Source organism: Perna viridis, chromosome 6 (genome assembly GCF_037379345.1).
Source record: "Perna viridis isolate PV_CMFRI_1.1 ecotype Kerala chromosome 6, ASM3737934v1, whole genome shotgun sequence".
NCBI lineage: Eukaryota > Metazoa > Mollusca > Bivalvia > Mytilida > Mytilidae > Perna > Perna viridis.
Genome location: NC_142450.1, coordinates 28,599,379 through 28,625,875, shown reverse-complemented (window position 1 = coordinate 28,625,875; position 26,497 = coordinate 28,599,379). Strand labels below are relative to the sequence as shown.

The 26,497-nt window shown below is 34.7% G+C and overlaps 1 protein-coding gene and 1 pseudogene across 2 annotated transcripts; one reads left to right on the top strand and one right to left on the bottom strand.

The window, feature by feature from the left end:
• Window positions 1–2,275: 2,275 nt before the first annotated feature.
• Window positions 2,276–8,934, top strand: LOC148614378 (toll-like receptor 1; annotated as a pseudogene).
• A 3,697-nt stretch (window positions 8,935–12,631) lies between these two features.
• On the bottom strand, window positions 12,632–20,068 carry LOC148614377 (uncharacterized). Of its 2 annotated transcripts, XM_088588510.1 has the most exons (3): window positions 19,920–20,068; window positions 13,120–19,541; window positions 12,632–12,741 (listed from the first exon to the last, which is right to left on the bottom strand). In XM_088588510.1, the coding sequence occupies exon 2, from the start codon at window positions 19,352–19,354 to the stop codon at window positions 13,883–13,885; it is 5,472 nt and encodes a 1,823-aa protein (XP_088444636.1). In that variant the 5' UTR covers window positions 19,355–19,541; window positions 19,920–20,068; the 3' UTR covers window positions 12,632–12,741; window positions 13,120–13,882. The 2 variants fall into 2 exon arrangements, with proteins under 2 accessions (XP_088444636.1, XP_088444635.1); XM_088588509.1 differs by having other exon boundaries at window positions 13,120–20,068.
• Between the last annotated feature and the right edge of the window lie 6,429 nt (window positions 20,069–26,497).

The window sequence follows — 26,497 nt, the reverse complement described above, 5'->3', positions numbered from 1 at the left end:
AATGAATGAACGAATAGAAAATGAATTAATGAATTGTTGGTTAAAATACAACCTGCATATTATAACATCATACAATACAATCGTTATTTAGTCAATTAGTGTGAAATGCATGTTATGAAGGATTACTGGTACATTGTTATAATTCGTATAACCCCTTTAAATTGATATTGAGGAAGTCGTTACTTTAACATCAGTATATGTTTATTACATAATGCTTATTTTGAAATATGTCTCTAGATAAATATCATTTCATATCAGATGTAGTTCCGGTATACTTATTTGACTAGAGTTTTTCAGTTCATATAATTATTGTGCCCGGTCCGGAGCAACATTGCCCTCGTCGTGAAGTCTAAAGTGAATTAAATAATTTCCCCCCTATAATGATGAATAGTCTTATAATTTATAATTCTAAGAATTGATTTTTATTTCCAGCCCTTGCTTTCAAACTTATGTTTTAAATGGAATAAATGTGCTTGATCATATTCATAAAATATCGACGGCGCTCGGGAAAGTCGTCATAACTTATTCAACATCAACAATAACAACAACTACGACAACAGCAACAATGTTAATAAATAAATTCAAAGTACAACAAGAGCATCAAGTGGTAAATGATTAAATTTTTTTTTTCCAAATACATAAAATATCATTGCATTATGTAGTTTAGAATTGAGGTAGTTTGCATTTACGATGAAAGTTTCATTTTGAATTATCGGTCATGGACATTTGCGTGAAGAACAGTACAAACATAAAAAAGACTTAATATGTACGAAACCCTAATGTTTATAGTCAACTTAATATGATAATATTAACTTTATGCAGTATTATAGTGAAAGGTGAAAGTGAAAAAGAAGTGGCTTGAATATCTTATTAATTTTAAAATAAATTTAAAATGAATTGATATATACTATTATAAGGCATAAATCTGACGTCGTTATTACTTGCGACTGTCTTGAAATACAACAAGCTCTGACGTTCGAAATTCATTATAGACATGCAGCCAACCAGAAGTCGGGAAAAATGAATACTATTACGCGACGTTATCTGTTCTCTGATTTTCAAACGATGTTTGATCTGAATATTATACAAAAATTTCGAAAGGCCAATCTGCAGCGGTTAGTGAGAGAGAAAACGAACGACTCTCGAAATGTGAAGCTTGGAAATAGAGTATGTAGTTTTGTAGGTTAGCAGGAAGCATTTATATATATTTTCTGTATCGGTACTTCATAAAAGTATTATATTTTTATGGTTTGTTAGTCTTGTGACGTGATCTCATAGTTCTAAGAGAATGTCCTCGTCTACCATTCATATTTATGGAAATTCGTTATTAAGATGGCGTTTGGTTCAGTACCGGAAATTGGGGTGTTTTTGCAAGTAGTTTTATTTTCGTTTAGTCGCTGCCTCTCTGAAAAAGTGCTAAATTAAAAACACCAAAATATAATATTTGCAATTTTTTTCTCAGCCGATATATATTGGCGTACTAAAAGTTGTGAACGAAAGCAAGTATTGGTAAAACTGACATTTTTAATGATTTATTTTCCCGACAACAATAGCGATAAGGTTCACAAGCGAGCCGTTAAAATATGCTACATATATTTTATTGTTTTGACAAGTTTTTTGAAAAAATATAACTTCAACAAATATTCTTTGTGGTTCACTGATTGCTATCTTAGAATAATTTGACAACAATATCGGTCTGATTAGCAAACATTCCGTTTAGAAAAGGATAATAAGGGAATATCTATTTCGGTATGAGAAATAATAAAACACTTATCATTCTGAATGCACCAAAATTAAATACACAAAAAATAAAGTATGAATATTTTGACAGAAAACCGACAAAATAAACCGACTCTAAGATATTTTAATTTACGGTATTGAAAACAAAAACATCATTTCGTGTACAATACTGATGAAAAATGACAAATATCTTGTTCCACATAATAAAAAAATGTTAAAAAAGCATAAAATAGATTTTGCATTGTAATGCAGCGTTTCGAGATACCAAAAATAAACAATAAAATACTGATCAGTCTTTGGATTTCGTCACTGGAAATTCCGGAAAGAAACGAGACTAACAAACCTTATTACAATACAATGATAGAACAATCATGAAAGCGCTTAATTTTACTTCGTTTGTGTAGTTATCTTTAGCAAGATCAAAACTCTATCATCCAATTAATTCTCTTTATCATTGCGGAAATTTTCATCACGTGCAATATTGAATAAAGCTTATATTTATGCAGGTTTCTGATTAAATAATTTCCTTGTTTCGTATGAAATAAACGGAAAGAAGTATATGTATTATACATTTCATCCTTGTGTGTGTTAAACTTCTACGGTCGACAAAACAGTTCGCCGAAATTGTTTTATCAAAGTGATAATTATTTGTGGTCTTGGATTTTAGCATTTCTTGTGAGGTCAGTTGTATGTAAAGTGGATAAATGTATATTTATGAACGATGAAACGTATGTCTCATGTAGCAGTATGAACTTATTGGATGTGCCAAAGCTGTTGTCGAAGAATATCATAACGTTGGATCTTAGTGAAAACTTTATTCAGGAACAAAATTCAGCAAGTTTTGCACGATATGGGGAATTAAAACATCTAATTATCAACGATAATAAGCTCGTAGACATTCATCCAAATGCATTTTATGGTTTAGAAAACTAGATATCACTTTATTTTATTCTTCCGACAAATGATCTGACAAAATTACGGGATTTTACAACCTGATTTCGAAATACAATTCAAAATGTTACGGTCTTTAGAAATAGTTACATTCGACTATTGCAGATGTTTTAAATGACACTTTTAAACATTTCCCTAACACCTTAAAAGAGTTTCATTTAACAACATGTAAACATTTTGTGAAAGTTGATGCTATGCTTCTTGAACCTTTTCCAAATTTAAGTATTCTAAATTTGACTTTAAGCAACATACAAATTCAGCCTGGCTTAGCAATGCTTCGTCCTCTTCAGAACAAAACAGTGGATGGAATTTATTTTCGAAGAGTAACAGGAAGGAGAGGTACTTTTCAAGAATTAACAAATGTAGTTATTACACCAGAAGATATGAAGTACTTTAATAATATCTGTTTGCGAACTGTTGACATTTCCGAAAATAACATTGTCCCGTTTGAAAACAATCCTTTTGGTATGTCGAAGCATCTAACTTGTTTTGAAAATGTTCTGTGCACCGGAAATCGTTTCGGAATGGATAGATGGGCCGCACAAATAGGTTGGTTCTTACCAAAACTGACTAATTTAAAATTTCTGGATGGTTCCTACTTACCACTACAGTTTCCCGATCCAATTGTTTTCAATGTCTACAGAAACAAAACGTATGACTGGGTTTATGAGAAAAGCCACTCTCGTCATAGAATGAAGCATTTCAATATGACCCTTCGAATTTGTAACCCACTGAAATATGTAAGATTTACTCATTTGATGGCGGTGGGAGAATTTCGAGAATTCATATTCGAAAATAGCACTCTTGAACATTTGGATGTATCATATTTTGACACCCCACGTTTCTAATACCTTACATTTATAGGTACCAATAAAATGAAACATCTAGATTTATCAGGCATAGACTCGTCAATTACTTTAGGTAAAGGTAGGGTTTCTCATCTCGAGCACTTGAGGGTTTTAGTACTCAGTCATGTTAAACTTTATCATGTTGTCAAATCGAACAATACGACATTTAACTGGTGTCCTAATATACAAACTCTTGACGTATCATACAATTACTTGTGGTACCTTAAGCCCAAGTCATTTGGACCTCTTTCACTAATGCAATTTCTGAATGTTTCTAACAATATATTCGACGATACCTGCTATACTGATGTCATTTCCAGTATTGACTGACCTTGACATTTCCTATAATGAATTATCTACGATACCGATGCATTTCCTCAATTGGATAGACAAACAAAGAAATAAGATCGGATCTTTTAGACTTTACCTTAAGAAAAACCCTTTTGTCTGTTCTTGTGAAACCCAGGATTTCATTAAATGGCTTTCAAACACAAATGTTACTTTAGACAATAATGGAAATTACTCTTGTTGGATTTCCAAACCAACGAATAAAAAAGGTTACACAGCTGAGGTTGCAAATAATTTAAACAAGTATTTCGCTCACTGTGACTCGAAGGTTTGGCTGAAAACTGGAATTTGTATGATTGCAGTTTTATGTTGTTTCCTTATAGTTGTATCAGTTCTTTACAATTTGAGATGGAGGATAGTTTACAACTTCGAGCGAATCATCAGAAAACTTAGTGAAGGAGCTTTAGGGGTGAAACTATCTTATGAAGTGTACTTTTCGTATTTAAACGAAAACGATAGGTGCATTAAGTGTGCAAAGAATGTCTTGGACAATGTTGAAGGTTATGGGTTCAAAGCATACTTTAGGGGCAGAGATTCTGAACCTGATAGAGATGAGTATATTCAAATTTCAGATGCTATTAGTAAGAGCAGAAACTTTATTTACATTGACTTGCCTTGTGTGAACGAAGAAGACTATACAAAAAGACAATATGAAATAAAGAAGGCAACATATGAATATGTAGAAAACAACCTTCGTCAATTTATCATAATAACAGAACATGAAACTTTTGCATCAGCCAAAATTATCAATGATTGGTTTAGTGCGGTTCTGAAGAAAGATATCAAGTTAATCAAGTGGCCAGTGAGGGAGGAAAACGTCAATGACTTTTTTTCCATCGTCTAAGACTCCACCTGACATTTCCATTGTAATTTACTACATGTAACTTACAGTTTTTAATTTTGCTTGCTTTTTACTAAATGGAAAACGAATGCATATCCCCACAATGGATATGATACATATGCATGATGAAACATACAAGACTATGCAAGAAAATTGATAAAACGAGAACGAGAAGACATTGATTCTCTGTCAGAGTGGTTAAAGGCCGTGAGGTCTTTAATTTTGAAACGAATGAAACGTTCAAGTAGGTCGATGAGTGCCAAGGCTACATCGGTTTCAAAGACCACGATGTAGCAAAAAAATTGTCTACTATAGATGACAAGTATGTTGTCGTACCAGCAGACAAAGCCCAGAACAACATTGTTTTTGTCTGCAAAACGTTTTACATCCAATGTTTATTATCAGAGGTGGACGTAGAAAATAATAGCAGTGATAAGACCTATACTGCTACCACACTCTCCAAAGAAGAGATTGTGGAAAACCATAAATCTCTGCTATCCTCTTTTGGTCTCTCTACCAAGGACGATGATTGTGATTTACCGTCTATGTACTGGATTCCATAAGAATCCATACAAACAACGTATCATACCTGGATCTGCAAAATGTACCACCAAACCTCTTTCAAAACTTTTAACCTCTATACTCACAACTGTCAAAAATGGTCTGCAGTCCTACCACAACACTTGTTACTCCCGTAGTGGTATTAATTCGATGTGGATCCAGAAAAATTCGAAAGATCTTTTGGAGACAATCAGTTCAAGACTATTATCTGAATGGCACTCCAATGGGAACAAAATGTGCTCCTTTACTTGCTGACCTATTCCTTCACTCTTATGAGGCTGACTTTATAGCTGATCTGATCCGAAAGAAAAAATATCATTTGGCTCGAACTTTTAATCTCAGTTTCCGCTATATATATGACGTATTATATTTAAGCAATCCTAATTTCGGGGATTTGATACATCGCATCTACCCTAAAGAACTTGAGATAAAGGATACTACAGACACTGTGAAGTCAGCATCATATCTTGACCTACACTTAAAAATCGAGCAACTCGGCGGGTGTTTCTAGAAAAGCAGAGGACGCTTACCCTACCGGTGCACCGGGTCCATGCTCCCAATTTTTAGTGGAGTCCGAGATGCTCAATTTGCTTTTGTTACTTTGTATGTATGATTTTAGTTACTTTATGTTCTTTGTTGTGTATGTTTTCCATGTCTGGTCTTTGTCCCTGGATTGCATTCTTTTGATTACCGCTATAACCTTGGTTCCCTTGATTACTCTTACAATTGACATAGATGTTTGTTAGGCGTGTAACAGTTGTACTTACTTGTTCTATTCATGCTGTTAGTGGCGAATTCAGGGGAGAATTTTCTTTCCTCATATTTCAAGAACTACAAGATAAGTTTAGTTAAATGTTTTTGATGTGATAATTATTTGTTGATTTTTTTTTTCGCATAACAAATATGAGTAGTAGGGCGGAAAAATTAGCGTACCTGAAAAAATGTTATCGTTAGTCGTGTATTCATCAAACGACTTACCATAAGCAAAACTAAAGCTAAGCTAAGCTAAGCTAAAAAGATATTATACGTAAAGCGCGGATCTTATTGTTTTACAAATCTTTGAAATTCGGTGAAAAATCGAAAATTATTTAATGATAGTTTTTTGGAAGCTAATATTATATCTCTGCTGACCATTGGTGTTCGTCTCATTATGCTAATTACATCGTTCATAATAATTCTGTGTTAAATTTACTTGCCTCATAAATTGTTTGCTTAAAATATAGTATATATTGTGTAGGTATTTAGCTGTTGAATTATAACATTACACCAATAAATGTATGTAGAAATATGTTACCAAAACATATTTACAGGATATTTACAGTCAACCCTCTACAATGAGTAATCAAGGGAACCAAGATTCTAGCAAAAATCAAAAGAATGTAACTAATGGGACTATGACCCGACATGGAAAACAGACACACACACACAACATAAAATAACCAAAATTATACGTACAAAGTAAACAAAAGTAAATGAGCAACTCGGAAATCACTTAAGACTGGGAGCATGGACCAGGTGCATCGATAGAGTAAACGTTCTCTTCTTTTCTAGAAATACCCGCCAAGCTGCTCATAAAAAGTCATATCCGGGGTAGACGATAGAGAAAAGGAAAACTATGACGTCGTTTGTTGTATAGTTTAGTCAATACTTTTCCTTTACCACGAATCTCATTAACATTTGGGTTCATGTTGAGATTTTTGCATTAAAGACATACTACTCCATACAATTGTATTTAAATATACAAAAGCTTGAAAGCAGATATGTTGGATACATCGATAATAATAAAAAAAACATAATACAAACATGTTTATTGTACACCGCTTATATGCTAAAATTAGCATTTTGGATCATGTTGAGATATTTTTACATGGGAAGTGGTGGCAATTTTTCACCTACATTTACCTGGAAAAGTTAAATTACCAAATGAGCCATTTTTACCGAAGCATAAATACTCTCGGGGTTTTGAAGTTAAAAATTTATATCAATTTAAACAGTTTTTCGGTATGGTAGGGGTACATTTGTTTCATTTTACTCCAAAACAGTTACCGCAACTTTCCTGATCCCATTGTAAAGCTGAGACATTTTGCAACATGTTGATTCATATGTTAATTTAATTTGTTTTGTAGGAAAAAGTTCAAAGGAAAAAAACGTAAAAAAATGATTTTTGCCTCAACAAGGTATAAAAAGAAGCCAAAACGACAAAAATGCGTTAGTTCATTTGTTGGGTGCGGGGTTGTGTTTTAGTGGGGGCTTATGTCAGTACTAGTGTGTTATGAAATCAAAAACAATGTTGTTTTGGGTTTTGTCTGTGGGTACGACCACGTATTTGTCATGTATGACAGACAATGTTTTTGCTACATCAGGGACTTTGAAAATTGATGTAGCATTGAAACTTATTGACCTACTGAAGACTAGCATACGTTTCATCACTAAAGACCTCACAGACTTTACTAACTGTGACCTAGAATCAACGTCTTGTTCTCGTTTTATCCATTTTCTTGCATAGTTTTCTACAGCATCCATAGGAATTTTAAAATTTTAATTCCAATCTATAGGGCGTGGTTCGTGGTAGTTGGGACCTTTAGAAAGGACCTTATAGAGAGATTGATTTTCATGATGTTTTAATCTCCCGTAATGACGTGACCGGAAGGACCATACTTGAATAGAGAGTTTTTGCATGAACAGTCTGGTGATTTGGCCTTAGCCTTGAAGTCATTCAGTCTCAAAGTCCTGCAATACCCTTTTATAATTAAAAATTTTGAATGCAATAGGTGAAGTATAGGAATATGAAATACGGGGAAATTTTTCGGTGACGATTTGTGATGGAGGATGTTTGTCAAATTAATAGGATCAATACCTTTGTAGTGCAAATAATTATCGTTTTTCTTCATTTTGACGTTTAACACAGACTGGTTTAAAAAGGTAGAAGATCATCTATGGATACATCATGCATCTTAGGTGATTTAGAGTGGCGACGGCCATGACTCCTTATCCGTCTTTGATTTTTGTCAGACAAGTTCATCACATTAATGTTACTGTTTTATTGCCTTTTGATTACATAATTGACCTGTAAGGCATTGCGGTACCTGGTTTTCGTATCCAGTGTTCTTCTCTTTACCTACCACATGACTGTTCGTTTGATTGTATATTTTTTTCCGAAAATACGAATCAATCCTTAGAGAGGATTGAGTATTCCTGTTGATAAAAATGTTTATAAACTATCAGAACTGTGTTGGTATTTCTTACCGAACGATGAACCCATATTTGTTTGTTTACAGACGGAACGTGCGATTGGGTAATATTTGTTGAAATTGTCGGGGCACTATCTATACCAGATGTGAGCGTGCTAAACTTCTCATCTGGGGACACCACAATCTTGGGCGACAACAGTATGTCCGTAATGATGTCAGGTTCGAACCTTCTAAGACTGGGCGACGTCGGAGCCATGTTTTTTGTCATTTCTCTTGTTAAACCAAATTTTATCTTACAGGGCTGATGATACCTTCGAAGACAAAATTTACCAGCAGTGGTATCGATCCTGTGGTATGAAAGAGTAATCAAGGAAAGCAAAGATTCTAGCAGAAATCAAAAAAATGTAACGCATGGACAAAGATCAGAGATGGAAAACAGACAGACACACACACACACACACAAAAAAAAAAAAAAAAAAAAAAAAACATAAAGCCGAGCATTGTATAATACAAAACAAAAACTGACCGCCCTCATGTTTGTTAGTTGCCTTTAAAAAAAAAACTAAATCTTTTGCAAACCTGACAATCAAGTCATAATCTTTACATTTGGTGTACACATATTCAAATGAGATTTGATCTATAATCCGGAGTTAAAAATTTCTACCGGACTTACAAATTGTTATCTGGTTATTTGACCTACATTTCATCCGGAATACTCGTTTTCAGGGTTTGGTCTGGATAGAATTTTACATAGACAATAAGAATAATCAAAGTGCTGAGGCACTGAATCAAGGAAGACATAAAGATTCATGTAACCAACTTGCAAGCGGAATAAACCGATCAAAAACATAGTCATTTTAAAGAGAACCATCTGTTTTAATGAAATGCATATCAATACTGTTTGTTTATTAATGTATTTATGGATCTTCCTTTTCTTTTATTGTTTTTGATATTTCTGGCTGTGTACGTTCATGTCCTCAAATTTCTTGACACAAATTTACACCTAAACCAGCATTTCTTCAAAAATGTGATCTCCAATGTGAATCACTGACTATCAATATTAGATGGATTTTCAAAGTTAGAAAAACATCCACACTTTGAAATTTCGGGTTGGAGATGCATGAAGTAGAAATGAATCCTGTGGACTAGGGCAGCTAGGTTGACCAATGACCTAATCTAAAGGGGGAAATGAGAAAAAAAACTTCTCCTTGTTTGTGCTCTCTTTGACAGTGATTTGTAATAGATTAAATGAACAAATGTGTCAATATTGTTACTTTTCAAACAGAATTTACTAAAGCTTGTCCTTATCATTGTTGTCTAGATCAGGCCATGATGGGAAATGGCTAAACTATACACTTTTTTACAATAAATAATTACCTTTCTCTAGGAATTTTTAAATCAATTCAAACAAGGATACAAAAAAAACTCTTGTTATCAAAACTACTATGCAGTTTAAAGATCTTTCAACTAAAGAAACTTTGTACCTCATATATTTTAGCAATTTAAGATTCCAATCAAGATGGAAAGTCAAGGATAAAGAGATGTATAATGTCTGAAGTCATCACTACAGAAGTTTTATGGTCGTTATCATGAACTCATGGATCGTTATGGTGTATCCAACAGCACCACGAAAACTGATTTATTCAACGGGTCATAGTTTTTCTTCCCTCGCTTGTCTACCCCGGGCTTGACTTTTTTATGAGGAACAACTCGGCGGGTGTTTCTAGAAAAGCAGAGGACGCTTACCCTACCGGTGCAACTGGTCCATGCTCCCAGTTTTTAGTGGAGTTGGAGTTGCCCATTTACTTTTGTTACTTTGTATGTATGATTTTAGTTACTTTATGTTCTTTGTTGTGTGTGTCTGTTTTTCATGTCTGGTCTTTGTCCTTGGATTGCATTCTTTTGATTACCGCTATAACCTTGCCTCCCTTGATTACTCTTTCTTTATAACAAATGCACTTTGAATATAAATCCATCTTTTCTACTTTCCAAAACAAAAAGGTTACTAGTGAACCCATACCCCATGAGTACCACTTTTTATGATGAATCATTATTGTGCTTAAGCATAGTGTTTTATACCTGTCTGCCTTCAATAATGTATGTGCATTTCTTTCATTTTTTCTGCATGATTGTTTCACCGATATGTAGTATATTAAAATACAAGTAACTCTTATGTCTTGCCAACAAATAAGTGCTACGAAATCAGACTTTATATTTATAGTTTTTATTAAAAGATGTTGACATGTACCAGCACTTGAGAATCATGAACTTTATTTCATGCCTAAATAGTGTCCCAGCACGAAAATAGTCCATTTTGCTTTTGCTTTCTTCTCGCTACATCTAGTGAAACTTTAAATAAAAGGGATTACAACTGAAAAGAAACCAAGGAAAAAATAATAACAGTGCCTTTGATAATTGCAATATGTTACAATATGTAAATGCATGAAAATATACATGTATTTTAGCCACATCATATGGAAGTACAGAAACCTCCTCTTAATGAGAAATATTCTTATATGTACATATAATTGTGTGCAAAATCAGGCAAAAACAGAGGTTGCAACTTGGGTGGTTATCATTGTCCCAGGTTTTTACTGATTTTTAAGCCACCTAGTCGGTACTGGTTGATTAAAAGTTTGCAAACAGCATTTCTGTAGCATCATATTTTCTGTCCTACATTATAAAAAGTTAATACAAAAAATATATATTATATTTTAGTGTTCAGAAATGTTATTCCTAAAATATCTCTATCAGCTGTCTTAATTAAGAAAAAATAAACACTTCTTTCTCTAAAATTATTCAAATTTATCTTAAATAAAACATAACAAATTTACAAAAATGTAGTACAGTGTACTTCATTAGCACATCTTTGTTTCATTAACTGTTAATAACAGTAACATAAGTAAGAGTAGAATAGGTTACTTTTCACCTGACTTACAGGTGGTCATTGTTAAAACAACATCCCCTCATAACCAGGAAGATCATTAAAGTGGTTTGAAGTGGTGAGTTTAAAACAATAAATTAAAGTCATTTCATGTACTAGACAAAACTTCTAAATACAGAAACTGGAAAGTTTACTAATGATATTGCTTTAGGGCTTCTCCCATGTATGGCTTCTAGTTACTTGATTATTTATAATGATGTCTGGACCCCCATTTCAAAATATCTGGATCCGTCCCTGTATGTTGATTTATTTATGAGCAATTAATGTCACACTGTAAAGTATATAACAAATTTGATACCTGTATTGTTATATTACAAATATCATAATTTCATGTATGAAATCTTTAATTAATACTGTACTGCATATGCTAGTAACCATAGTTAGAGTACATGCACATGTATTTTTGCAGTTTTCAGTATTAATTTCCTGTTCACATACATATGTAAACTGCAAATGTTGCTAAGTCATATGACAACTGTTCTACACTAGCAATGTTTACAGTAGACATATTTTAAATCATTGTGTACATTGGAAGAATATGAACAAACTTCTGTATACCTTCACTTACCTAATACATTGTACATGTATGAATGCATGTCCCTGAAAATAAGCTCTTAGGAAAGGTCTACTTTTGACTGCCTTGATATCCATCATATTTTCAATCCACTTTCATGGACACAGAATTTCTACCTTAATTGACTGTGTCCTTCATGTGTCTTCTGTGTAGGTTGTGGTATAAGGTATGCAATATAGGTCTAGGGGTGTGATATATGGTATGCCATATAGGTCTAGGGTGTGATATATGGTATGCTATATACCCGGTAGATCTAAGGGAGTGATATATGGTATGCCATATAGGTCTATGGGTGTAATATAGGGTATGCCATATATATATGTAGATCTAGGGGAGTGATATGCAGTATATGATGTGCATATTATGAATGACTAAGGGTGCGATATAGTCCAGCGGTGTGATATAGGGGTATGCGATATACATGTAGGTCTAAGGGTGTGATATACAGTATGCCATATAGGTCTAGGGGTGTGATATACATTTGTACAGTATGCAATATGGGTCTAGGGGTACACGAAATAGGTCTAGGTTTGTGATTTAGGGTATGCGATATAAGTCTAGGGGTGTGATATAGGATATGCGATATAGGTCTAGGGGTGTGTTGGCTAGCAAATGGGCGTGGAAATATATAAGTAAATGCGTAACATCTTTAATGACAACAACCAGAGAGTCCAGAGATTCCAGAGAGTACATTTCATTAGCTGAACAAAAATATAGATGATGTTGACGATGTTGACGATTTACTGAAAATAGAAAAACGAAATACAATGTACCTATGTCGTCAACCAAGAAAATAACCAATCAAAACAAAAAATACAAACACAATAGTAATACAATATCAATAGAAAATCAATAGAAAATGACACAAAAGCATGAAAATACAATATGTAAAAAGAACTTAATTAAGATTTAATTAATTAAATCGCTATTAAGCTTCACTGAGAAAATAATTTATCGATCAGCACCCAACATACAGTGAAAAATTGCGGTGCACTCGAAAATCAATCTGCCTAACATTTAAATTAAGGTCAATAAACCTACAAAAATTATATCTAATTATCAAAATGTATGTAATTAACCATCGGAAGTATATTTATACAAAGATAAAGTAAAAAACTCACCAAATTAATAATATTTCCACCAAATCAACACAGAAAAACAATCGTGAAATTACAACGGAAGTACTCGAAATAGTAAACAATAACAGTGGATGGAAAAGTGATAATCGAAAATGATGATTAATGATATTTGGTTTAACGGTGGAAATGAACTCTACATACCAGCCCCTTAATTGTGAAGCATAGCGAGCAATTACAATAAAACAAAAAAATATAAACCAAAAAAAAAAAAAAATACAAGAAATACCCTCACAAAATAATCAAAGTGAAAATGTCAAAATAACAAATGAAACATATCTCAAAATGTCCCTACTAGGTAAGTATACATAATACCCTAAACTAGTCTAACTCTAAAATTGTACACAGTTTGTCAATCGGACGGGTAAGTATGGTTGAACCAATCTTACCTTTGACTTGACGAACTAGTCCATTACGATCAGGAATCAATGAATGTACAAGTCCCATAGGCCAAGAATTTCTTGGAGAGTTCGAATCAACTACTAGAACTACATCTCCAACATGTAAATTTCTCTTAACATTGTTCCATTTTTGCCGTTCTTGAAGAATTGGTAGGTATTCACATAACCATCGACTCCAGAATAAATTGGACATGTACTGAATTTGACGCCACCTACGTCTGCAGTAATTGTCAGTCGTAGAAAATAATCCAGGAGGAAGAACCGGCTTGCATTTCATCAGAAGCAAATGGTTTGGCGTTAATGCTTCTAAATCGTTCGGATTGTCAGAGTTCATAGTAATAGGTCTGCTATTCCACTTCACACATCAGTGTATGTAGACCGTCATCGTCTAGAACTTGTTCCTTGATCACACTTGAAATTACTCTCCTGATACTACGAATCAACCTTTCCCAAATACCTCCGAAATGGGAACCACTAGGAGGGTTGAATTTCCATTCAACACTGTTTTGAAGCATCGAACTTTCAATCTGATGTAAATTCCATTCGTCAATAGCTTGTTTCATTTCCCGTTCCGCACCAATGAAATTAGTTCCGTTGTCAGATCTTATGAGTGAAACTTGTCCTCGTCGAGAAACGAATCGTCTTAGAACGTTAATATACGAATCAGTGTCCAATGATGAAGCGATTTCCAAATGAACTGCCCGACTGGCCAAACATGTAAATATCACTCCGTGACGTTTAACTCTAGATCTGCGTTGTTTAACCTCAAAAGGTCCAAAATAATCCACACCGACTCTAGTAAAAGGCGGATCGTCCGGTAACACACGATCTTCTGGCAATTCTGCCATTTTTTGCTCTCCAACTTTAGCACTTACACGACGACAATTTACGCACTTGGAAATTATCTTTCTGATGGCGGAAGGAGCACTAATTATCCAGTATCTTTGCCTCAACGCTGACAACATATGATTACGACCACTGTGTTTCAAAAGAATATGAAAATGATGAAGTATCAAATTCGACACGTGATTGTTCTTTGGCAGTATAACTGGATGTTTACTGTTTTCTGGTAAGTTTGAAGAATGTAAGCGTCCTCCGACACGCAATAAATTTCCATCAAGAAAAGGATCAAGAGTTCTTATGCGACTGTCCTTGTGAATTTTCGGATTTCCTGACTTCAAAGCACCAATTTCCTTTCGGAATGCTTCTCGCTGCACAATACTTATAATAGTGTTTTCGGATTCTTCAAGATCTTTTAAAGTCAGTTTATGCCTAATCCTGTGATCTGCTCTTGTCTGTAGTTTACGCACACGCTTCAGTAATTGCTCTTTCACTTTTATTATCCAAGCTACGGCACGTTTTAACTTATACCATGAGGAATAATGCTCGAAAAGTTTTAACATAATGTCAATGTTTGTGTTGTTTAGTCTTAACACAACTGTAGCAACTTTCGCACGCTTTATTTCTCGATCTTCCGTGTCGATGTTCCCGAGATCTTCTGTAGGTAGACTAGGCCATTCACCCGGATGCCGATTCAAGAACGCCGGTGCGTCGATCCAATGTTTTTCTAGCAAATCGTTAGCAGATGCACCTCGAGACGATATGTCTGCAGGATTCATCTTCGTATTACTATATCTCCAATCACTAATATTCGATCCCTCGTGAATAACTGAAAGTCTATTCGCTACGAATGTTTGAAATCTAGCGGTTGTGTTGTTGATATACCGAAGAACGGACATACTGTCAATCCAGAAATACGAATGGTCTATCGGAATTTCGAGTTCACTTATAATCATCTTGTTAGTCCTAACAGCGACCGTCGCTGCCGTAAGTTCCAACCGGGGAATAGTAACTTGCTTCAATGGCGTAACTCTAGCCTTGCCCATTACGAATGAACAGTGAATTTCGTGGTCGACATTTTCAAGTCTGAGATAACTTAATACACCGTAACCCGATTCGCAGGCATCGGCAAAATTGTGAAGATGAGCAGATAACACGTTTCCGAAATCGGGTGGTTTGAAGCAACGAGGCACACTGATGCTAGAAAGTCTCGACAAATCGTTGTACCAAATCTCCCAGTTCTGTAATAGTACGTCGGGTACCGGATCGTCCCATGCCAATCTCAACTTACATAGTTCCTGAAGAATAATTTTCGGTCTCAAATTAAGCGGAGCCAAAAATCCCAACGGATCGTACACACTACTGACCATTGATAAGATTCCTCGTCTGGTTTTCGGTTTGTCTTGAAGAGATATCTTAAACTGAAAAGTATCGGTTTCAACACACCATTGAACGCCTAACGCTCTGTCGATCGGCAAAATCTCTTGATCTAAATCAATGTCCTTCACTTCTTTGGCTCTATCTGATATCGGTATCGATCGCATCACATCTCGACTACTGCTAATCCATTTAGCTATCCTGAATCCACCTCTCCGAAGAAGCGCTTGTAAATCCTGAACTAACGTAATAGCACCGTCAACTATTTCCACCGATTTAAGACAATCGTCCACGTAAAAGTTTCTCAATACCGTATCTATCACTTTATCATTGAAATGACCTCTGCCTTCTTCTGCAGTTTGTCTGAGCGCATAATTGACACAGCTCGGTGACGACGTGGCACCAAAAAGGTGAACGTTCATTTGATACTCGATCGGTTTCGAGTTAGTGTGTCCATCTTTCCACCATAGGAATCTTAAGTAATTTCCATCTTCAGTAGGCACGCGCACTTGATGGAACATGGAATCAATGTCACCCATTATTGCAATGTCATCTTGCCGAAATCTAATCAATGTTCCAACGAGACTGTTCGTAAGATTAGGACCTTGAAGTAAGCGTTCGTTTAATGACGTACCTTGGAATCTTGCCGCACAATCGAAAACCACTCTGATCTTGTTCTTACGTGGGTGATACACACCGTGATGTGGTAGATACCATACATGACCATCGTCCTTTAACAAATCTTCTGATGATACCTCCGACGCATATCCTTCACCTAAAACTTTTTTCATGAACGTTACATACTCATCTTGAAAGTGTTTGTCTTTTTCAAAACGCTTAGCCAGTAACATCAACCTCTGTTCTGCCTGCTTACGATTATTCGGCATCGCGTTTTCGTTCGACTTAAACGGAAGGTCTATAATATAATGTCCATTTTCGAGAGTTATCGATCTTGAAACATTATCTAGAAATTTACGGTCTTCTACGGAAGGCGAATTGACATCATCAATAGTCCTTTCACAAAAGTCAAAGTCAAACTGATTGCGAATTTGATCTTCCAGCGAAACGTCTATACGATTCTCGGACACAACTGACGCACTGATGCGATTGGCTCTGACGAAATTATAAGAAGTATTTTCATCTCTAGAAACATTCAACGGACCGTTTATTACCCAGCCAAGCACAGTCTCAACCGCGAAAGGTCCACCATTAGCACACGGTACCACACTCCACGGCTCCATTGCACGAGGAACATTAACTCCGATTAAGAGTCCAACGTGATCGTTACTAATCCTTTGTAATGGAATATCACGCAAATGTGGCCAATTTGAAATGTCACTTACTGAAACGATATCACTACTAGTAACTGGTAATTTCTCCTGTGAAAAAATAGTCGGTAAGGATATAACATTATTACCGTTTAAGTCACTGATTTCCAAACCACTAACTACGTAACAGTCTTTCACATCCGTTTCCGTCTGTGTCATTGTAAGCAAACCGAGTTTCGTTTTCTTTCCTTCGACATTCAATTCGCGCATGATAGTTTCTGAGCAAAACGTTGCGGTACTGCCACAGTCAAGAAAAGCGTAAGTTTCAACAAACTTGTCACTTTTCGCACATTTAATTCTTACTGGTAATATTGGAAGTGCCTGCTGGACGACATCTCCAGCCCCTGTAGACGTTGCAGAACTAGTAACATCTCTAACCGAATTGTCATTACAAGTTTCATTTACTTTCTGTTTACGTGAATCGACGTGAAGAATTGACGGATGACCCTTTTTACACACGGAACACGTTGCCTTCTGACTACATACAACCTTCTGATGACCGTATTTCAGACAACCGAAACAGAAACCTTTAGACTTGAGAAAATCGTATCTGTCTTTAAGAGACTTACTTGTAATTTTGTCGCACATCTTCAGTGAATGACTTGAGTTTCCACAGTAAACACATGGTTTCGAAAATGCATTAGGTTTTGAGTCCGTACTATCGTTACGATCATTTTGAGAGTTAGATTCAACTGACGTGGCCAACGTTTTACGACTACCATAAGACGAGGATTTCGATTCTTGAAGTTTCTTTACCGACGAGGGTGTACGCATAACGTCTTTACCGTAAATAGGGTCATTAGCCTTTTTTGCTTCTCTCTTAACGAAATCTACAAGTTGACTAAATAACAAAGTTCTTCGCTGTGACTTTGTTTCATACACTATATTACGCCACTTGTCTTGTAAATTGAACGGAAGTTTTCGAACTAGAGTTTTCATATTGTCCGAGTATTCTAACACCCTGACCTCATCGACGTTCTGAACAGCATACAAACACTCGGTAAGAAATATCAAAAAGTCATCTAACGCTTTGGGGTTATCTTGCTTAACCACGGGCCAATCTAAAGCCTTTCTAACGAACGAATTAGCTATCACATCCGGCTCACCGTACCTGTCCTGAAGTTCATTCATTGACGCTGTATAGCCTGTTTCCGCATCCAAGTGAGAAAATCCTTTTACAATACGATGTGGCTCTCCAAGGGTAAACTGTAACAAGTAAGTTAAACGTTCATCATAGGAAGCCGTATTCGATTCAATTCTAGCTTGAAATTGTCTCTTAAATCCATTGAACAACATAGGATTGCCATCAAATTTCTGTATGTCGATTTGCGGCTTATTAAGCTCGCGGACTATTGAAATACTTTCTGACGGAACGACAGGTGTGTTTCTATTTACTAAGTCGTAGTTCTTCACCCTAGGCGTACACTTACTTGGAATCCATTCAGATGCTTGCGGATTTAAACGTGACGTTTCTTCCTGTACATACGTTTTCATACGTGTTGCCTCTGATTGTCTAGGTTTCTGATTGTAAGATACTTCAGTTAGATTTTCATGTCTATTGAGTTTAAATTCTAACAAATCGTCGTCTCTCATACTTTTCTCCAGCTCCTCTATCACCTTTGATTTAGCGTCACTAACTTTAAGCTCCGTTTTTATTTCCAATTCTTCTTCTTGAATTTTAAGTTTTAACTTAGCTTCCTCGAGTTGTTTCTTCTCACTTAACGCTTCGGCTCTTGCTAGCAATTCTACCTTACGTTGTTCTTCCATTAACTTGGCTTTGGATATATGACTTGCATTACTAGATCTCGCACTTCTGTGGGACCTTGCACCTGAACTCCTGTGCGATCTTACGCTCCCGGATCTGTGTGATCTCTGATCATCTTGAACTATATGTTGCGGCGATATTGTTTTCGCTTTATTCAATATAAACCAGTCCTTTGCTGATTGATTTGTTGATAGAAAGACTCGATTTTTATCCTGGAACGAAGCATTGTCTACTTGTTTATCGTTCAAGTCAGTAAAAATTGCTTGGTACTTATCATGTGTCTCTAGTAATTCCTCGTATATACCTATCCACTTAGAATACACTGGTCGGACCAAATCAACGTCTCCTGGTTGCGATATCAATCGTTCAAGTTCACCACTTAGGATTGTCAATGATTTTATAAGACGAGTACGTTGGTTTCTATAAAGATTCATGGAATACATCAATCCCTTTTCCGTAAGCTTTCTTTCTCTACTAGCTTCTACTAAGTCTTCCGTATTGTCATCCATTGTCACTTGATAAATTATTAATTTGTAAATAATGTGTTGGCTAGCAAATGGGCGTGGAAATGTATAAGTAAATGCGTAACATCTTTAATGACAACAACCAGAGAGTCCAGAGATTCCAGAGAGTACATTTCATTAGCTGAACAAAAATATAGATGATGTTGACGATGTTGACGATGTTGACGATTTACTGAAAATAGAAAAACGAAATACAATGTACCTATGTCGTCAACCAAGAAAATAACCAATCAAAACAAAAAATACAAACACAATAGTAATACAATATCAATAGAAAATCAATAGAAAATGACACAAAAGCATGAAAATACAATATGTAAAAATAACTTAATTAAGATTTAATTAATTAAATCGCTATTAAGCTTCACTGAGAAAATAATTTATCGATCGGCACCCAACATACAGTGAAAAATTGCGGTGCACTCGAAAATCAATCTGCCTAACATTAAAATTAAAGTCAATAAACCTACAAAAATTATATCTAATTATCAAAATGTATGTAATTAACCATCGGAAGTATATTTATACAAAGATAAAGTAAAAAACTCACCAAATTAATAATATTTCCACCAAATCAACACAGAAAAACAATCGTGAAATTACAACGGAAGTACTCGAAATAGTAAACAATAACAGTGGATGGAAAAGTGATAATCGAAAATGATGATTAATGATATTTGGTTTAACGGTGGAAATGAACTCTACAAGGGGTGTGATATAAAGTATGCGATATAGGTCTAGGGGTGTGATATAAAGTATGCGATATAGATCTGGGCCTAGGGGTGTGATATAGGGTATTTAAACCACAGGTCAGCCACAATGATAATGATTGGAAATTTTAGAATGGGGCAATTTCTAATACAATCAAAATGTAATCAAATCATTTTTAACATATTTAGGAAAATTTTCAGCAGGAATGTCATAAGCGGGACTCTTTATGCTCTAAAAGTTTGTTTTGCTACATATAAATACCTAATTATTACTAGATATCCCTCTTTTTTATAACTCAAGATCAACTACTGAATGTGAAAAATATGCCACATGGCCTCATTTCATCCCAATCTAATTCAGATTAGATTTTAATTGCTCCTCCTTTTTTCTTTGTCGCATAACTTCATGTGACATAGAAAAAAGAGGGAGCAATTTTAATTATATTGCCTTTCATTCTTACCTTTGAAACAGACATTGTTTATGTATCTGCTTTGAAATCATATTAATTTAACAATTCCACGACTCAAATGTTGATTTTCTAGTTTAGATACTACATATTGTTTGCTACATGTACATTTGTATGTTTATTCATGTACATGTACACATTGCTTGCATTTTAAATTGGGATCAAATCAAACACACATGATATATATAGGATTTACATGTATTTAACAGTACAATGTGTATAAAATATAGAACAACTTGAAAACTCTTAGCATATGTAAAAATAGTTTTTATCAAAATTGTTCACAAAAATACCTGTAATTTACAAACACTATACATAGAACACTTTCAAACCTTCAGGATCTGGCACAGCCGGATCCACACACTTGATGAGGGGTGGCAGCTTGGGTTCCTCAGAAAAAGGGGGTGATAGGACATTATTTGCCATTTTTGTCAATTTTAAACATGAAAATATTTTTTTCAATAAAAAGGAGGGATGCCAACTCCCCCACCCTCACTGTAATCATAAACATTAAAACTGTAACTACGTTTTTCGTACATCACAAAAAGCGTACATTGCAGCTCCGAAAATCCGTTATTAGACGTTCCCGACATTCTTAATAGATTTTTACAGTCACGATAGCAGTCTGTATTTAACTCCTTGGTAAGATTGACAAAAAAATAATACTTTCAGGCCTACAGGACCCATCTTGTAATGGTAGACATTAACAATATACTGTAAACTCAAAGAGAGTACATTGCAGATCCAAAGAATCCGTCATTAAAAACTTCCGACATCTTCTTGTGAATGTTCGACCGGGTTGCTCGAATAACCAAAAACATCGGTATTAACCGAAAACTAGATTGAAAATCGGAAAACCTCAATAAAACACGTTTTTGGGTGGTATAATTGCTCAGTGTGTTATTTAAACACACTTGCAAATGAGGTTTTTTTTATTAGTATTCCAGCACTTACTAGATACACATGTACCTAACAAAAGTCTGTAATAATCAATATGGCGTCAGTCACTTGTCTTTCGACGCCATATTATTTTCGGTTATTGGAGGTACCTGCGTCAGGTCAATTAGAAAAAATAGTCCTCCTCACTACGACAAAATTCAAATAGTTTAAAATAAGCACATAATCATAGAATTATTGTAATTCAACAAATATTACAAAAGCTTTGACGTCATAATACTTTCATCTCTTACGAAAAAATAAAGCATCACATATTGATGCGGCGGAGCGATGTACTGACGTAAATTTGCAAGGTGGAAAAGGGGATGGTAAAGAGAACAGACCGCAGAATATTTAGGTGGTTCCATGTGGCAATATCCACTTCCGGTTGAATCCCACTTGCTGACGATCTCTAAGTCAAGTTCATGCTATAAATAGCCTTCCTTGGCAAAAATGAATAAGAACAACATGTTCGAAGTTTATTTACAGCTTTTTTACGTATCACAGATATAAAATAAACAGAAATTTTTGAATTGTAATGCCGCATTTTCAACGTAAGATTTGATGTAAAATTCTACACGTCATATATGCTACTTAATTAAATTCTACTTAATTATTTTTGCTTGTTTCGTTCGAAATGATTTTCCCTCTATTTTCATGATGTTCTTAATGTGAATATCCGAAAAATCGCTTTTTCATTTTAATTTTTATACTTCATTAATAAAAAAATTAGAGAAATGGTAATTGGGAAATACTTATCTTTATTCATTACTAACAACTACATTTTTGTACTAGTGTATTTTGGTAATTTACATGGGCTCGCAATTTCGTAAAACTATATTATAAGATGCATATAAGTGAAATTGTTCTAGGACTAACGTGACCTGTAAGGTTATAACTGCCCTACAGCAATCATATCCGGTCGATGAACATCTTATAATTTATATGATATTGTTTGCTTTCCCCAATTAGAAGAAACTCTTAAAATGGCTCAGGGTAGCGTACTTATTTTGAGACAATTGATGCCGTCCTGAACGACACGACATGTCTGTCTTAAAAATGTAGATAAATTAATGTCTCAATTCCATTATAAAATATAAACCATGCCATTTCGACGGAGTCTTTAACTAATCAAAATATTAAAGGAGACGTGATAAAAATATTTTATTAAACTATAGTATGTTTAGATATGAGTGTAAGAAAATTTTTTATATCAGGTTAGCGCCCAAAATAAGTTAGAATGATTTATTTGTATTTTCACGACGACCCAATTGATATGCATAAATGAAAACAGGAAGTAACACTCAATTACCATATATGGAAGTGCTACGTCATTGGTTCTCAATCTCCATTTGGGTATAATAAAAATGATTACACGTGAAAAATCAATGCATCTTCGACAAGAGCTTGTATATATGACGCAGAGTTGCCCACTAATCTGTGTATGGGTGCAACAATCGTGTTAAAAAAGTAAAAAGTTCTTCTTGTTTTCTGTCTGTTTTTCATTTTCCCCATGCATACATCTCTGCGTATTGAATACAAAACTACTTTGCACACTATTTTAAAGACTTGAACAGGAGTAGTGACACTATGTGTATCGTTCTTTCTTTGCCGCTGGATTATATTAATAAACGAGACCGGCAGACTTAATCACCAAAAGATAGCATTGGGGGCTTCTTTTATCCTTACATGGTTCTGCGATCCCTGACAAAGGTGTCGACGCAGGTGTATAACTTAATTAAAATATAATTGAAATTCTTTTGTTTAACGGATTTTGGAAATCACCATTAAGTTAATGAGTAGGGGTGCACGGTGAACCATCCCAGTCCATGGACTACAGGTGTGAAAAACAAATCCTGCACCTTTAAAACGATTTCAAAAAAGATTAAATGTCGGTGAGCAGTTTGCTTTGGAAAACTTATACTTGTATCAGATTAAGTTCCGGTATTTTAATTGGACGAAAGATGGTCATATGGCATGCGTATAATGTAGTATTTTGTAAAACAGGAATCCATGGAACCAAGATTCTAGCTGAAATCGAAAGAATGCAATCCGGGGACAAAGACCAGACATGGAAACAGAAAAAACACGACAAAGAACACAAAGTAGCTAAATTAATACATACAAAGCAACGAAAATAAATGAGCAACTCGGACTCTACAAAAAACTAGAAATATGGATTAGGTGCACCGGAAGGATAAGCGCCCCCTTCTTTTCTAGAAACACTCGCCGAGTTGCTAATAAAAAGTCAATCTACAAGAGGGGTAGAGGAAAGAGGAAAGGAAAACTATGACACGTTAGACAAATCGGGTTTCATGGTTTAGATGAATACTCCGTAACAGTCCACGATTTTTTAATGACGATCATAAAACTTCTGTAGTGATGACTTCAGTCTCGTAGCAACATAACCCTGTTCCAAAAGCTTAATTGTATGAAGTCTAGGGCGGTACAAAAAAGTCTGCGTTATTTCGGCAAGCTCTGATATAACGCATGAGTTGTGATATCAAAACTCCATATGCAGGTGCTGAAGGGACGTTGCCACAGATGAAAGGAAAGTTGACAATTCGGAATGAAAAGTCATCACGTTTGTCGTAAAGTTTGGTCAATAGTTTTTTCTTCACCATCCATCTCTAATTTTAGACTATCATTATCACCATTTATCACCATTTATTACTGTGTCCGGTCTGGTGTAATATTTCCCTCTCGTGAAGTCTCAACTGAATGAAACACTTTCCCTCCAAAATCATGCCGAAGTGTTATATTTTATAATTCGAAAAATTGATTATATATTTTTCAGCTATTGCTTTCATTTACGAAAAAAGCATTGTATTTATACTTCCTCAGATCTGTTTATCATATCGGATAAATGGTATTTTAATGATTTCAATACATGTAGTACTTTTTTAACTGCATGTACCTTGAATAAAAGTAACATATAAGTTATATACTAATTGATCATGATCGTAAAATGTTGACAGTTGTTCGTAAAGTCGTAATCAACGTAGATTTGTTGTATGTGACAGAAAAAGTTTTGTTTGACTATCAGTCAAAAATAATGTAGTTTAGAATTGTTGTATGTGGCAGAAAAAGTTTTAACTATCAGTCTAAGATAATGGCGTAAAGAAAAAAATACAATCACGAAAAGCGGCATTATAAGTAAGGAACTCTCTGCATATTGTCATCCAAATAATATCAAATGTGTTTATTACTATGGTGACATGTAAATAGGACTAGAAATAACATTCTGTTTATCCTATTACAAATCCACTGGTTCTCCTATTACATTACGTAAGGCCGTCATTACATTCATTAGAGGTCGTAAAATACAGTATAAGATTTTGTAAATTTGGCATGATTATGAGATTATTTTGTTCCAACTTCAATGATTATAGCAGAATTAGTTAACTTTAACAAAATACAAAACCAAATCATCCAATTAGTTCGTCTTTTTTTTGTCACCACGGAAATTTTGCATCACCTCCAATTCATTTTTGAATAAAGTTTCCCTTGATGCTGTTTTTCTAAATAATTTTGTGTACTTTAAAAACTAGCAAATTTCCTTGTTTCACGATGTTCATATGAAGGCATTAAACATTTCACCCTTGCGAACATTACTTAAAAGATCTACGACAATGTGTTATCAAACTCATAGTTTTCTTTGGACTTCGAATTTAGTACTGCTGTAAAGTTGATAAATGTAGATTTATGAACAATGAAACGCATGTCTCGTGTAGAAATATGAACTTAATGCATGTGCCAAAAGTGTTGTCGAAGAATGTCATTATGTTAGTGAAAACTTTATTCAAGAACTTAATTCAGAAAGTTTTGTGCGATATGGGACACTGAGACATCTTTTAATAAACGACAGTGAGCTCGTAGATATTCCTCCGAAAACGTTCTATGGTTTAGAAAACTTGACATCGCTTTCTTGAATGGAAATAAATTAAACATTTCATGACAAGTGTTTATCCAAACAATATGTTCAAACCATTTATACCTTTAGAAAAGTTGGATATTAGCAGGGATATAGACAAGGGACGAAGCGACATGACTTATAAATATATCTTCCAACAAATGATCTGACCAAATTACGGAAGTTATCTATTGACTTGATTTCACCACTATATTTCGGAAAAAAACATCCCCAATATTGCGGTGTTTAGAAAAAGTTACATTCGACTATTGTGAAGCACATATTTTTTTAACAATTTTCCCCAACACTTTAAAAGTGTTTCATTGAACAACATGCACATCTTTTTGTGAAAGTCGATGCTGTGCTTCTTAAACCCTTCCCAAATTTTAATATTCTAAATCTTCCTCACAGCAACATACAAAGGGTCTTTGTCCTTGGATCACATTCTTTTGATTACTGCTATAACCTTGGTTCCCTTGATTACTCTTTATATGTTGTATCAAGTATAAGAATGCCTGAAATACCAAAAGTGTTTTGGACATGCCGCATACAACATTTGACAATTTTATAAGCCGTTCTCTCACATCAAGCAATCATCAAAATCATAAACAAACGCAACCTCGGGTAAAAATGAAGAAATTCTATGAATGCGCATTTACTGATTAACCTCTAACTTCATGAAGCATTAATAGTTTTGCTAATAAATATCCGAGTGAAGAGCGAAAAAGATATGCGTCCACCATTTGCATTCACTATTCTCAATGTTGCCTTACTTTTCTTTTTCCAATAAAATAGATCCCCCTTTCCGGCCCAAATGAACCTCTGTCGTCTTGCACGACATGCTTTTCTCTGCCTAGTGAGGTTGCCAGTTGTCTTCCACCTTTTTTTCTTGCTTTGGTTTAGCATCCGATATAGACTTTGTCTAATTAAAGGGGACCAATTTAAAGAAATTTAGCAAGCACGTTCACAGTACCTAACGCGCAAATATTTACACATTTTAGAAAAAAAATCAATCATGTACATTTATGTATCCAAGTAATATATTGCAAATTGACCGATATTTGTGAAAAACGCCTAAGATATTATTGCTACTAATCATTCA